Source organism: Lycium ferocissimum, chromosome 4, assembly GCF_029784015.1.
Source record: "Lycium ferocissimum isolate CSIRO_LF1 chromosome 4, AGI_CSIRO_Lferr_CH_V1, whole genome shotgun sequence".
In the NCBI taxonomy this organism is placed as follows: Eukaryota; Viridiplantae; Streptophyta; class Magnoliopsida; order Solanales; family Solanaceae; genus Lycium; species Lycium ferocissimum.
The window spans coordinates 465670-481492 of NC_081345.1; the positions used below are offsets into that span (position 1 = coordinate 465670).

The 15823-nt window shown below is 39.5% G+C and overlaps 1 protein-coding gene across 3 annotated transcripts in view; it reads right to left on the reverse strand.

Annotated features, from left to right (window-relative positions):
- Nucleotides 1–239: 239 nt before the first annotated feature.
- The window catches only part of LOC132051451 (protein PHOTOPERIOD-INDEPENDENT EARLY FLOWERING 1), a 34253-nt gene continuing 18669 nt past the window's right edge, over nucleotides 240–15823 (reverse strand). For 2 of the 3 annotated variants that reach the window (XM_059442510.1, XM_059442512.1), the window contains 6 exons: nucleotides 12711–15777; nucleotides 12344–12408; nucleotides 12117–12181; nucleotides 10839–11589; nucleotides 1787–2307; nucleotides 240–1106 (listed from right to left, as the gene is read on the reverse strand). In XM_059442510.1, coding sequence (XP_059298493.1) covers nucleotides 686–1106; nucleotides 1787–2307; nucleotides 10839–11589; nucleotides 12117–12181; nucleotides 12344–12408; nucleotides 12711–15777 — 4890 coding nt within the window. In that variant the 3' untranslated portion in view covers nucleotides 240–685. The remainder of the gene's footprint in view (nucleotides 1107–1786; nucleotides 2308–10838; nucleotides 11590–12116; nucleotides 12182–12343; nucleotides 12409–12710; nucleotides 15778–15823) is intronic. The other variant, XM_059442511.1, reaches the window with a different exon arrangement.

Sequence of the window (15823 nt, forward strand, 5' to 3'; positions counted from 1 at the left end):
ATTCGGACTTTAATTTCGTTTCCATTAAATCAACGGGGTTCAGTTACTCTACGCAGAGAGAGCAGTACACATGTAGAAGCACGACTACGAGACCATTGAACTATGATTTAATTCTGACATTGTGTCATCTTTGAGGATTTAATTCTGACATTGTGTCAATCTTTGACTATTTAACTTGGAACATGATAGGTGACTTGTGAGAACCCAATATGAGCTAGAGAAAAAAAGGAGATAGTAAGTGTAGAAATAACTTTTCATTTCAATAACTAAACCACTACATTTTTGCCGAAATCTAAGAGGGAAATGTGCCTACACAAATGAATTTGACTGCATCCTCCAAAATTTGCAAGCACAGATTTCCCACTAATGAAAAAATTAAGCAGCCTACACCCCTACTTTACATGAATTGCTAATTTTTTACATTTCCTATGCAGAGCATCCCTACGTCTATCACGTCCAACAAATACCTCTGACCATCAATGTCCAGGCATGTATAAGTGCTGCCATGGCAAACCAATTGTCTCTTCATCGGCATCTAACAAACGAGATCTTCCCCCCCTTATCGAACCCCCGAGAGCACCTTCATGATTCCAAGCCTTGGTGCCCAAGACATGCTTGCTTCCAATTTTGAGAGCAAATTGCCACCTTAGACGATCAGGTGATATCATAGTTCACATTTTGATAGCTACCCGATATCTGTGAACTCCGGAAACACTGACCAATCATCAAGTCCCGATATAAAGTCAGGAACATATTCATGTCGGAATACATCCTCACTCCCCGCATTAAATTCCGAATTTAGGTCTAACATGGTCCTATCTTCAAAATCATTTCCACTTTCTATAAGAAATGATAATCCCACATCAGCTGTTGGATAGGAATCATTAGATACAGATGGCACTGGCGGCAACACTAGATCCTTGGTCCGGCCAACATCACTAGATTCGATTGAAATCTTTCTGGACTTAGATTTCGAAACCTTCACTGAATCAGAGGGCTTATGCTTCCCCAGAAATTGTGATTTCACTGGAGTACGTGACTTGGCATCCCCAATAGGGAAAGCAAGGGAAGCCCAATCTAAACAGCCTTCACTACTTGATGCAGCCCTGAAACAGAAAATTAGCATGTAAATACTAATCCCTGCATAAATATGGATTTAAATGAGAATATTGATTAATCTGGATCAATGTGTACCCATTGAATTTGAAGTATTACCAACTTCAACAGTGCTTCCATAATTACATACAATGTATCAAGGATTAAGTAAGGATATCAAGGATGAAACTCCATTTGAATTTATCTTTTCAAATTCAAGTATTTACGAGCATATCTACAGAATATTGTGCTTGAAACATCACGGATGAATGTTTACACTTGCTTTTTCAGCACAACTTCCTGCCTTGGTTGGTTCTTAGAACAAAATGTGAATGAAAGTCTAAATGATAGATAATTCGGAACACAGACCAAAGTACTAGAATGTGAAAGACCTAGAATCTTTTCCATTCTTATATTTCTAATTAATGTGAATTTCATTTCTTAATTGTATGATCTCACGAAAAGTAGATACGACTAAAGAACCATGTTATAGAAGAAAATTAATACAATGTCATTATAATGACTCAAAACTTAAGGGATTGCATATATAAGGGATGTTTTCGATAATTAACCTAAGAAAGAGGTCTGTTTAACTTCATTGACAGATTGAAATCACTTAATTAAGTTTGTCATTTGACTCCGTTCACTTAACTGAAAGCATGTAACAAACTAGAGTTGCATGATCACATACCAGAATCGGTTTTCAGCCATAATGTGGGAAGACTTGAAATGATGATGGTCAGCTATTGTCATTCTTGGAGACACTGGAGATTCAGGACCAAGTATTTTGACAGTAATGGGAGATGGCAAGGGAATTGTCTTATCATCTTTTTCTGCCCCAAATTCCAGTGTAATATCCAAATGCTCAGCAGGAAAAGAAGCTTCTTCTCTCTGGTCACCAATGGAGACTCTCTCATCCCTTTGTGCACTCTGCTGGTCAGAGAGAGCAGCTGCTACTAACTTGGCACATACACTTAAATTAGAAAACCTCTTTACAGGTGGACCCATTGAGCAATTCGTCGAAACACGGTTCATAATTGGTGTAAATAAACTTCCAGAATGATAGAATCCATTCTGGGTAGATGAGGATGTATTTGTGTGGCTTTTCTGTACTTTCCACACAGAGGAAAGAAGGGCAAAGAAATGCTTTTGAACAAGCCGCTCATGATCTGGGATCTCTGATGCAATATCCAACACCAGTCGGACATTTTCCTGAAAAGAGGACCAGAAAAATTAGCCAAATATAAACATTACCCTTTTCTTTCCCGGGGAGGGAGTTTGATTAAGCATTACACTGCTACGGTAAAACTTATTCTTTCAAACTTCAGAAAACTACAGAAAGTTCTTTTACAGCAGCAGCTGATTGGCTTGGCCAGCTACAGAAAGGTTGATGCGGAGAATTTCAGTTGACACTCACAATCACCGTTCAATTATCGAATAGAAGCTTGAAGTAAATTTTTCTCCTTTCCCTTTATATCCCAAAACCACCTCATCCCCAAACACCACAATTTGCCAATTTGACGTCAAGCTAAATCCAGTTTTACAACTAAAGAGCACATCTGCAGAAGTCAAATGGCATCTTTGAAAAGTACAAAGATTAAAAGTCATTCCGTTAAGCTTACAAGACTTCCACACATATATCTTGGTCAATAGCTTCTTTGTACAGAGGAAGCGCGATGTCAAATGACTTACTATCATACATATATTAAAAGATGCTAGACAAAAAACTCGGGGTAAAAAAAAACATGCACCAAAAAGCAACAGCGCAAAGGAAAAAAAAGAAAGACTAAATGGAGAGCCGAAAAGAAAAATGACTTAAAAAGCCATTTAGAGCAATTTTTCTGCCAAAAGAGTTTTTTTGATGAAGTAGGATACCATAAAAATGCATCAAGAAGATGATGCAAAAGATTAAAAAAGGAAAAGTTTTATCAGCTTATTTACAATTTGAGTGCTACAAAACTAGAGCCGACAAAATCCAAAAGTGCATTAGAGTTGGTTACAGCGTAGAGTTTAGCCCAACTAAAAAGATTATCTAAGCATCTAGCCTTTAGATAGCAGTTTGAAGTTGATAACCCACCAAAATATTTGCAATTTTATATACCAAAAAATGCGTGCAGGTACCATAATCCAAATCTTTATGATGGTTGTCAATTTTCTTACGATTCCAGCTTACATAGCCATCTCTGACACTGAAGGGCATAAACCAGTTCAGTCCAATGATAATGAGAAACATGTTCCAGATGTTTGCAGCGACTGAGCAGTGAAGAAACAAATTTATGATGGATTAGTGTCTGATTGGCACATGAAACACCTGTTAGCTAGTTGAAAAGTCCTCCTCCTTCTTAGGTTAGCCTGGGTGAGGCAAGCACCCTTTAAACCAGCCAGCCGAAGCAGGCAGCTCACACTTTGGGCGGCAATTTTTTCATACTAGTTTTCCATGACCATAAGTCGATCATCATTTTATTGGAGCACATGTCATCATACCCTGCCTTAACTGAGTAGAAGCCATCCTTGAGCTCCCCATTTCATTTTTCCCTCTGCTGTGTGTTAAAAGTACATTCTTCCAACATTTCAGCAAATCTATGAGTGCATCCACCATTCGATATTTGCAAGTTCCTCTTAAGATTTAAATTCTGTGGACTGCACCCTCTATTATGAGCAATGAAAGAGATTGGATTTCCTCCAATGAGGAAGAGATTTGGGATTGCTTCCTTTAGTGTTGAATCCCCACAATTCTTCCCATAGACTGTTTACACTCTTCCTTAATCCTACACAGTCAGGTGCTCTGATAGCTTTAGTGCTCTAGTGATTGAGTCTCCAATATTTTGCTATGTGAATCTCCTTCCATAGCCCAACATCATCTTAATTAAATTTCCAAGCCATTTCAACTTTTGTTGTGTAAGACTTAGGTCTTTGACTCCAAGTCCACCAAGTTCTTTGGGACGCATGACTTTACTATTTCACCAGATGGTTCTTGTGACCCAGAGTGTTCGCTTCCCATAGAATTTTCCTTCTTATCCTATCTAGCTGCTTCTGAATCTTTTGAGATAGGTATTGTTTCTGCCACGTGGCCAGGTTTTTCCCGAATTTCTCAATTACTGCACCCCAGATCTGTGTGGACTTGTATTTGGCACCTAGAGGCAGGCCCAAATAGGTAGTGGGAAAGAAGCTTGTACTACAGCCCATAATGTCTTCTAGCTCCATCACACTTGAAACCATATTCACTGGATAGATTACACTTTTGAGTATATTGAAGTGTAGACCAGACATTGCCTCAAATATAATAAGAGTGACGTTTAGATAAAGGACTTGAGGATTAAGACCTTTCTAGTCCACAGAAGGTGAGTGTATCATCTGCAAATAATAGGGGTGACACAGAAATAGGAGTATTCCTTACCCACTATGAACCCTTCAAACAATTGGAGTTGCTTGGCTTTTCAAGCATTCTGCTAAGTCCTTCCAGATCCAGTATAAAGAGAAAGGGAGATAGAGGGTCGTCTGCCAGATCCATATCTTGGGGAAAAAGAAACCCATTAGACTTCTGTTAACAAGAATGGAGTACTTGACTGCACTGATGGAATCCCTCATCCATCTGATCTATCTCTCTCCAAAATCCACTTGCCTAACGATTGAGTAAAGCATTGAGAAAAGGTAAGGCCAGCATAACTTATCAAAAGCTTATTCACATCTAACTTGAGTATAAGTCCAGCATCACTAGTTTTCAGTTTCTGATCCAAAACCTCATTTGTTATGAGAGCAACATCAGTTATTTGTCGACTGTTGATAAATGCATTCTGATGTCCAGAACAAAGCTACCTTACCACCCTTTGAGACCTTTTTTTTTTTTTTTTTTTTTTTGAGATGGTAACAAACTGTATTGAATCAAAAGTGCCAGTGAAAGGCCATAGTTACAGGGAGTCTAGCTAAAGCTGCACAAATATAATAAACTAGCAACTAGAGAGACTCTAGAAATTGTATGAGCGTCTCTGTGTCATCTATGTACTTTTCTTTACACCAAAAATACAAAAGTCGAATACAATTAAGCTTTATCTTCTGGATGGGGTTGCTTTTGTTAACAAAACATCTTGAATTTCTTTCCTTCCAGATAGTCCACCATACGCATCCTGGGATCATACTCCAATACTTTGTTTGAGCTTTAGTCCCTCCACTTCTGTTCCAACTAGTTATCATACCTAATGTATGAACTGGCATTGCCCAATTCAAACCAGTATTAGCAAGAAATATGTCCCACAATTGAGTAGTCACCCTACAATGCAAAAAAAGGTGATTGTTGTTTCTGCATACAGTCCACATAAGTGACAGGTAGAGCCAACTTGTATTCCCCTTCTTTTTAGTCTGTCTTTTGTTAAACAAGCATTCTTTACTACCAACCAAACAAAGCATGCCACCTTGTATGGTATGTTTGTCTTCCAAATTTGTCTCCAAGGCCATTGTACTTGAAGACTGTTGTTGTGATTCATCCAAAGGTAAGCTGTCTTGACTGAAAAGACTCCTGATTTGTCTCACAGCCACCATAATCGATCTTGCTCAGGTAAGACTCCATTGAAGGGATTAAGTGTGCTGAGGAACGCACTGAATCTGTCTATTTCCCAGTCATTCAAAAGTGTTCTGAAGCTAAGGTCCCATCCTTGGTCGTTCCATACCTCATTGATATTGGCCCTTTGCTGCTGATTTAGGATGTAAACATCTGGATAAAGGTGCCGGAGAAAGCCATTACCTAACCAGTTGTCTTCCCATAAAGAAATATGTTGCCCATTCCTAACTTTGAATCTGGTATTAATGCTGAAGATATTCCAAAGATTTCTGATAGTCCTCCAAACACTAACCCCATAGACAGTGCTGACAGCTTTGGTTTTCCACGCACCGTCCTCCCCATATTTTTCTTTAATCACCTTCTTCCATAATGATTGATCTTCATTTGAGTACCGCCAGAGCCATTTCATAAGAAAATGATTGATCTTCCATAATGATTGATCTTCATTTGAGCACCACCCTTTGAGTCTTTCTACTGCAATTTTATATAACCTGACGATATGAGTCTTATAGGCCTGTAATATCTTAGTTCCGTAGCTCCTTTCCTTTTAGGGATGAGGGCAATAAAAGATGCATTGAAAGAATAAACCATGTGGTAGTTTTGGTGAAAGATTTAGAGCACATCTTGCTTACTGGTGTCTCCTGACTTTGGGTAGAAGGCTATTTTGAAGCCATCGGGTTAGGGATCTAGTCAGGGGCACATGTGTTAATGGCACTTCTCCCTTCCTCTTCAGTAAAGGCAGTTTTTGGTCCCTCTTTTTTTCCATGGTTAAGCATCCCAAGCCCTCAATATGTGTTATAGGCATCCCACTTTCATCCCCCGAGTATACATTCGGGTAAAATTCAGAATTTCTCCGTTGATAACCTCTTTGTTCTCAGTTATTCCATCAGCCTCCTTTAATTGTTTATGCAATTGTATCTCCAGAAAGCTCTGGTCACTTTTTGGAAGAACTTAGTATTCCGTATGAAGATGTCTTTTCAAGATGCTCAGTTTTTGAAAAAGAATAAAATCAAGGCCATTCACCACATAGCTATGCCACCATTCTGTGATCTTCTCACTGAAACCTTCATATTGTAACCATAATTTCAAAGACAAAAAAGTAAGGATTTGTAGACCAATCTCCACTCTCTAGCACACTTGGCATGTCGTTTGATATAACCTTTGGGAGAGCTAACTCATTCACACAACCAAAAGTGTAATTCCATTCATTGGAAATTAGAAATCTATCTATTCGGAATGCTTGAGAAAATTCTTCTCCCCTACACCAGGTGTAAGTGGCTCCTTGTAGTGGGAGATCACTTAGTTGCATGTCTTGAATGAAGTCTAAAAAGCTCCTCATGGCACTGGAAAGTGGCACCTTGTAGTGAAGATCACTCAGTTGCATGTCTTGAATGAAGTCTAAAAAGCTCCTCATAGCACTGGATCTCCTTACGCCATTGAATCTTTTATGCTCAAATCTCCACACTTTGAAGTCTCCCCGTCACCCAACGATCATTCCATAAACCTCTGATTGCAGATCGTTCATCCGAAAATCCTGTTCTTTTCGGTTAGAGTGTGGCTCATAACTCCGGTGAAATACCACCTGGTAGTTACCTGAACCCCTTCAAGCATTGTGGAAATAGAATAAGGACCTTGTTGCACATCATTACATGTCCATAATCTCTTATCCCAAAAGATAGTAATCCCACCACCGGAACAATTGCCTTTGGATTCTGCCCAATCCACCCATTTAGAACCCCAAATATGTCTTGTTAAAGCCGGTTTAAGTCGTGAATTTTTGTTTCCTGCATACAGAAGATGTCTGGCTTCTACTTTTGTACCAAAGATTTGATAGCATATCTCTTACTTCTAACATTTAGCTCTCGCATGTTCCAGCTAAAAAGCTTTGAGCTTCCTCGCCCTTATAAGCCTTTCCACCGACCTGCAATTCCCCTTTTCATAGTTGACTGGGCTTTTGAGATTCTTTACCTCATTTTCCCTTTCTTTTTCGTTTTCTTCCTTGGCCTCGTCCTGCTTCTTTGGTGTAGAAGTTGTTTCCTCCTCTTCAGCTCCATCCTCAAAATCATATCAAGAATTTCGTGTTCAAACCCAAAGACATGCACTCCAAAAGCTTTGCAAGCTTTTGCCATAATAATTTTGGTGCACTGAGTTGTCCCAATTATAGTTGGACTGGCGATGATATGATCGTTCACAGCCTCGTGTATAACTATAGCCTGCTTTTTCTCATATTGAGGGGCCTGAGTCGAGTTAGGTATATAACTTGATGTTCCTGGATTTAAATTATTGAATTGGGCTGACCTAGTTGGTCTCCATTCCATTTTCTCCTTCCGCTTGCCAATATCTTCCCATTTTTACTTTTTGGGCCCTCGTTGTAATAGGCAAGGTACATGAAATGGGCCTGATTCGAAAGTTGCTTGGTAAATCCAGAGTAGGACCTAAACAACGAACTTTTCTCTTTGGCAACAAACAATCAAAGTCAAACCTTTATGAAGACGAGCATACGATGTGACTTGAACCACGCCCTCACTTCAAGTCTTCTGATAGCGGTTAGAAAAAGATTTTTGAAAAGGCCACGTGTTGAGGCACGTGTTTGGTGGCAGGTTGTCAGCTTGTCAGGTACTACTTTTACGAGGCTCGATGAAGTCATAGGCTTTGGGGTGAACCCTTGGTCCATAACCTAAGCCCTTGAAGTTTTGCCGGGAGCTGTTGAACTGATATGTCCATCAATGATAATGGAAATCTCAAAAACCCAATCATTTACCTTCAATTCAACCCTCCTAGTCTCAGGAGGTTCATGTTCCAAATCCTTCACACATATGTGAGCCCGGAGAAGGTGAGACCTTTCTCTTGGTATCTTCGTTGGTGCTGATATATCCCCTATACCTATCTCGAATGTTTAGGGCATTTTCTGACCATGCATGCATAGGAATATCAAATGCTCTGATCCATCAATGATCCGCTCGTTATTTAGTGACTAATATTGGCCACCGGCGACCACCAATCTAATTGTCAATCTTTCCCCATCCCAAAACCAATTTTCGACCTTATCTTTTTCCACCTCTTTCCTAAATGAGAGTTCAAAGAGAAATTGATTGTGAGAGGTTTCACTTTGAGGCTTGTTGTTAGCCTCTATCTACGAAGGAACCAGCTGTGGATAACTCCGTTTTTGGGCTCGAACTAAAGGGATTACTGAAGTTCCTGATATGGCAACAAGATAGGAATTGAAGGTTTCTCTGTCGAGCATTGTTGTCCTCCTTGCAGAACGAAGTGTCCGTTTCGGCCATTTGTTTATGTTAGTTGCATCTATGTAGGATCTTTCATTGCTATTGAATCGATTTAAAGCTAGATTGCAAGGTTTACCCACAAATCTGAGAATCTTCTCCGCTACCTGCCCCAAACGTAGTTGTAATCTGACTCGGGGATAATTACAGAGGATTTCCTATCACCCAATCATAACTCCATCCTCACGGACCGACCATCAATGTTAAAATTTAGCTATAACTCTACATACGTGAGCATGTTGGTAAATGTGTGTCCTCGCTCGATTAGGATGAACCAGCGTGTATGGCCTTCTCCAACATGTGTTAATTCAAAGGATTTCACGCCGGCCAAGAAGAAGGTTTTCTTTTTCCATCGGAGAGTCTATGATAAATTCATCGGAGACTTTTTTGTGTTGGCGGGACTTTCAAGAAAAGAAGTTGAGAGTCTTGATCCAAAGGAAGAAAATTTAAGTAAAAGGTCGTAATATAAAGAAGAGCATCTATCATCTTCCAACTAGGAACAAGCAAAGACTAATCAAGGTGGAGCAAAATAAACACTCACTACACAATGTGTTCTTCTCTATCACTAGGTGAAAACAATTTGCCAAGTTCTTATAACTCTGCATGAACTGTTGACCATTTGTCAATCATGCATCTCTAATAAAAGTGACACAGTATGTTCATGGAAACATGACTCGCTCATCTAAAACTTGGGCTAATTTAAGCCAAGTATATAGCGCAAATTGACCCGTGAAAAACCTTGTCAAAATATTTTTTAAAAAGAATATATTCTTGTTCGATATGTCATACATAGCCATGATAAAAGAAAAAAAAAATTAGTTTCATTTGGTGATTAAACAGTTTCCAAGAAAACAAACAAACAACCAAAGAATTAAAACTTGGTAAGAGTTTTGGGAGGGAGGGTGTTAAGCTATGACTCATCCTTTAGCCCATCTTGAACCGGTCCAAGTAAACTTTGGGCATTTTTTGCGCGGATTGCCCTTCTTTTGGGGTGGTCTTTAATTTTTGCCCCTCAGATTGCTGGTCTTGAATTTTTTCGATTTGCTTAAAAGGTGGCCGAAAATACCCCGAGGTTCTGGGTTCGAACACCCGCTCAGTCAAAAAAAAAAAAAAAAAAAATCGCAAGGCAAGGCTTTGCAAGAAGTCTACTGGAGACGGCAGACTTTTAGTTATGTCTTAAGGCAAAGTCTGCCGCAAAAAGATTGCCTTATAAGGCAAAGTCTGCCTTCTCCGGCAGTCTTTTAGTTATGCCTTAAGGCAAAGTCTGCTGATGCAGGCAGACTTTTTGCAAAGCCTTGTCTTGCGAATTTTTATTTTTATTTTTATGACTAAGCCAGGGTTCGAGCCAAGAACCTCGGGATATTTTTAGCGAAGGGCAAAAATTAAAGACCAGCAATTTGAGGGACAACAATTAAAGACCACCCCCAATGAAGGGCAATCGTGCAAATTGCCCAACTTTGGGCGGGTCATCTTGAACCAGCCCAAGTAAACTTTGGGTGGATCTTCAGCCCAACCTGCTGGTTTGACACCCCACATATATCAATGTCCCAAATAAGCAATAAGAATGCAACATAAGAACACGAAAAATATGAGAAGTGATAATTTAAAGTTAAACAACTGTCAACTTAAACAGAACTTCCAGCGGCACCTATAGTTCCATCCAAAATAGTTTCTCAACCACAGTTGTTCTATCTCCTATGGTTTCATTCTTTGCGAGGTCCCTACCCTCAATACAAGAATAAAGGGTGGCACTGGAAATTCTTCTTAGTTTCCTTAAACCTTTATTTCTACTCTTTGACTAATGATGAGTCTTTGTTTCTTTTCTTCTTTCGTTTTTTTTTTTTTTTTTTTTTTAATTTAATAATCTCCTCCAAAAGCAAGGGATATGAAATAGAAATCTAGCTTACCTCAGTCACTTTGAGAAGACCTTTCATACAGCCAGTATTGTTGGATCTATCATTAACACTGTCTACGGCAGATAACACATATCTCTGTATGAGTTCCCTAAACCTCTCACAGCAATGAAGAGGGTGACGATATCTTCCTCTATAAGCTCCGCCAGCAGTCACTCCATACAAGATATCACTCACCAAGCTCCAGTGAGGACCATACTCATGAACAGAAGCACAAAGTACAGCATCTTCTTGTGGCAACCATGAATCAGCTGATGGAACATAATCTTTAGACCATGTTTTACCTTTCCTAATCGGCCTTTCTGATTTAATAGTAAGAACTCGCTTTACAGGCATTGGATTGATTGAGATTTTTCCTCCCATCTTGCTTCTGCTAATTGGTCTGAGTTCGATGTCCATGGTGCCAACATCATACTTCAATTCCTTAGATTCAACCTGCCGCTTTCCATAATATGTTGAATGTACCAGAGAAGATACCTCAGAAGACTTCTTCAGCTTTTTAGACTTCTTGGCGCCTTTTGCATCCTCATCATATATTGCTGGTTTACGTTTTCTCTCTTGAGCAGAATCCGGCGTCGTAACTGGCTCACTGGATAGAATATCGTCATCTATGGGCATCAACTCTATCGAAGACTCTTCCTTCAAAGCTTGACGTTCAGAAGCTAGACCTCCTTTTTTCAAAGATTTGAACTTTGTTTTCTTTGCCTTCTTCTTTGACTTGGTTTTTGGAACAGAAGATGTATGCCTGGAAAGCATATTGCAGTTAAAAATCAGTAAGAAACATTGTCAAAGTCAGTTAGCTTACTTTCGAAGGAGTAAAATAACCGAAGCGGAAGGAATATCATCCATTCCAACACAACAAAGGATTTCAAGAACATAAAAAACAGATGAGGTGAATGAGAGATAGACAGCACCTCCAGATATGAATACCATTCACTCATAATTTGATTAAGTGATGCCAACAAACTAGTAAACTTGATTTAGTTCAAACTGTGACAATCCTAGCACAGAGATCAAAATCACATATAATCCTGTACGGACCTAACTACTAGCGGTGCAAAATTGGAAAGCAAGGGGATAGAAGCTAGATAAAGTCAAAGTGAGATAATTGACAATCAAGATTCCAAACCAAAAAAATCAGGAATGTAAACTCTTCATAATAGAAGTAAGAAATGCGGACTATTAATTATCTCAGAAACAAAACAAAACAAAAGAAAAGAATGAAAGAAAGGAAGAACGGGAACAGTTCTTATTATTACAGCAATCGCTTACCCCATGGAGTTCTCATATTCTGCAAGTTCTTTCTCTTTAGCTTCAGCTTCCAGTTCCTCCATCAACTGTCACAGTATAAGGTTAGTTATTCTATGAAACCTACATCCAGTTATGTTTATTCTTTATCCCTTCTTTCGTTGTATTATCTTCCTTCTCCTCTAGCTTTTATAAAGGACAAAAAGGAAAAGAAGGGTGACAATGACCCAAAGTATCACAAAATTACAAACCTGATGCTGAGCCAAAGTCTCAACCTGCTGTCTGTATACCTCAGTAGCAAAATCAGCATCCCATCCTGACATTAATGGGGACAGAATTCATTTAAACTACTTTCTTAAGAGCGTTAATTCAGCAAATTAAAAATGTTTGCAGCCTCAAATATCTAAGATCATTTTTGTATAACTATCAGTAGAACATTTTTGTTCCAAATCTCAATATCAGTCCAACTAAAGACCAAAATTTGATTATATCCCTCACATGTGAGTGAAGCTACAAACTATTTCTGTGCGAAAATTTTCTTGTACAGATAGCTAGGTCAAATATTTACTTGAAATAAATACAAAGACAAAAAGTTATGAAGGGTTAAGATAAGCTTACTCTCGTAAACTAAAGGCTCTTCATCATCATCAATCTCTGCTTCCATATCTTCCTTCAACTTTTCAATTCTATCCAATTCCCATTCAGTTTCTTCAAAATGACCTTGTGACTCAATAGCTGTCTTGTCTATGATAGGGTCCCATAACTCCAGAAAACGAACAGCATACCGATCAATTGGACGTAACTGACTCTCGAAAGACAAGATAGCTTGTCCGGCAGCAGCTGCTGCTGCTGCCATCTGTTTGACATCGGCCAGCATGTCAATGTCATCTTCTTTACCAGCAAAAGTAATTGCTTGTTCTTTTAATGGATTGCTAACATTTCCCTCTGCCACAAGTTCTTTACTTGATGTTGTAACTAGGGCTTCATGATCAGCAGGCTCATCAGCCTTCGTCTCATCATCATTACCAAGTTCATCATCTTCCAACCTGACAATTGCTTCTTCAGTAAACTCCTGATTGTCTACTGCCTCTTCCTCTTCAACTTTCTTCAGAGCCATGTAATCTGCCTCATCTTCTACATTTTGCAGAGCAGCCTCCACGTCAGCATTAGAAAGCTGAACCTCAGTGACATTGCTATTCTTCTCTACTTCAATATTCTTTAAGGAAACTGTTCTGTGGCCTGAGAACAATTCCATTGGATCCAGCTTCTTGAAGAATTCAGTGTTGTAACTTCCACGCTGTATAACCAAATCATCCAGAGCACGCTTCTGGTTTGCCTTTTTCAAAATATTCTCTTCAATTGTGCTCTCACTTATCAACCGGTAAATGTGTACTTCACGAGTCTGGCCTATTCTATGACAGCGATCTTGAGCCTGTTGATCCATCGCTGGGTTCCAGTCACTATCATAAAAGATGACTGTGTCTGCACCCACCAAGTTGATGCCAACTCCACCACTACGGGTTGACAAAATAAAAAGGAAAATCTTTGGATTCGTGTTGAAACGTTGCATCAAAGTTTGTCTCGCTTCTGGCGGAGTAGAACCATCCAGACGCATGTAAGTGTAACCATACAAATTAATGAAGGCTTCTAAAACATCAAGCATCTTTGTCATTTGGGTGAAAATTAATGCACGGTGACCTTCTGATTTTAATCGCCTCAACAAGCCTGCAAGCTCCTGCAGCTTTCCACAGTCAAATTGTATAAGCCGCCTATCTGGAAAGTAGACTTGCCTTCTAACAATGGCTGGACGAAAAGGAGTGAGAAGAGGAGAAAGAACCTCAGAACATCTCTCCTTAAAGGTCGGACTGAAAAATACGGAAGTTCCTGGTTTACTGCACCAGCAAGCAGGTGCTGGGGAACGTGCAGCAGGGATTGCAAACATAAAAGTCTCAACCTGATCAACCATTTTTTGGAATCTCTCAACTGGTGACAGTATTGATTCCGCAAGCCTAGTGGAGTACAAGAATGACAAGGGATTACTTTTTTGACAGTAAATGCCATGGACTGGATGTTTCACAGTAACAATCTCCCGAATACTTGTAGAATATACAGGTTTCCGCTTACACTTAATGGAATTCCACCATGCAATAGATGCTGCTCTCTCCTTTGCTTCTCTCAGTCTCTCCTCAGCAAGTGCCTTTTGGATCTCTTCAAATATATTTGTTCCGTGAAACTTCTTATTCCGTTTAAGTCCTTGTGAAGTTTCTTCACCATGAATCAGAGACACACGACCCTCAATCAAGCTTGATGGGGTAGCAATGGATTGAACATCATTACTCTCCCAAGACGTCATTGAAAAATCAAGATGTGTAAACAACAATCCCAAAGCTACAAGGTTGACAGTTGAAAATATACCAGGCGAAAGCATCGAGCAAATGGTAGAGCTCAAGTGCATATGAATACCACTCATATCAAAAGAGCTCACTATTGGACGTCCTTCAAATAAGTCAGGATGATTGCACACTTTGCGAAGTTGCATTATAACACTTATCATCCCAAAAAAATTTGAACTAGCTAGAGTGGCTTGTGTCTCCGAACTAGCAATAAAGTCTTCATACAAGTTACGCTGCCTCCTTGAGAGCTTACAATAAACAACGTGCTCATGTTTTGAAGGAAGCTGCTTCTCCACATCCCTTTTCAAACGGCGGAGAATAAAGGGGCGAAGGACATTATGCAAGCGATCAACAACTTCCTTATTTACCTTTTCTTGTCCCTCAACCATTCCAGAAATAGGATTACAGAACCAATCTTTGAATTCTTGATGAGATTGAAAAATATGCGGCATCAAGAAATGCATTAGGGACCACAGCTCCATGAGATCATTCTGCAATGGCGTACCAGTCAAAAGAATACGCCGTTTTGAGTTAAAATTCAGAAGCGTCTGCCATCTTTGTGATTTCCAATTCTTTATTAGATGAGCTTCATCTAAAATCAGGTATTTCCACTTCTTACGCTTGAAAACTTTGGAGTCTTGTATAACGAGTCTGTAAGTTGTGATACATATGTGAAACGAGTTTGGCTTCAACCAGCCTTGCCTTTTAATCTTTCGCTCTTTTGCACTGCCAAAATATGTCAAGATTTTGAAAGCAGGACACCATCTAAGAAACTCAGTCTCCCAGTTTAGCATAACACTAGTTGGAACAACAATAAGATGAGGGCCCCAAATTCCTTTTTCACATGCTAGGTGAGCAAGAAGAGCAATTGTCATGATAGTCTTCCCCAAACCCATTTCATCTGCTAGGATTCCATTAAGTTTCTTCTCATACATGGTTACAAGCCAGTCCAAACCAATATGTTGATACTCACGGAGGGGAAATTTTAGAAGGAAGGGGAACTTAGTCCGCACTTTGGTTGTTGAGAAGGTACTACCCGTTGGTTGTGCTGATCTGGCAGCAGCTGCTGCATCAGCAATTATATCCTCACTCTCCCTCTCTTCCTCTGTTTTATCCACACCTTCAACTTCCTTTTCTTCCTTCTCAGCAACTGTAGTGGGCATTACATCACACGGTCCATCATTTACTCGACTGGGTTCAGATTCATTGTGTGCTGGTGATTCCAAAAGATCATCAGAAGCAGACGCATATGATTCAGAATCATCCCCCACATTTTCATCAGTATCAAAATCCTAACAAGCAAAACATGACAGGGGTAAGAATTAACTGTAACATCAA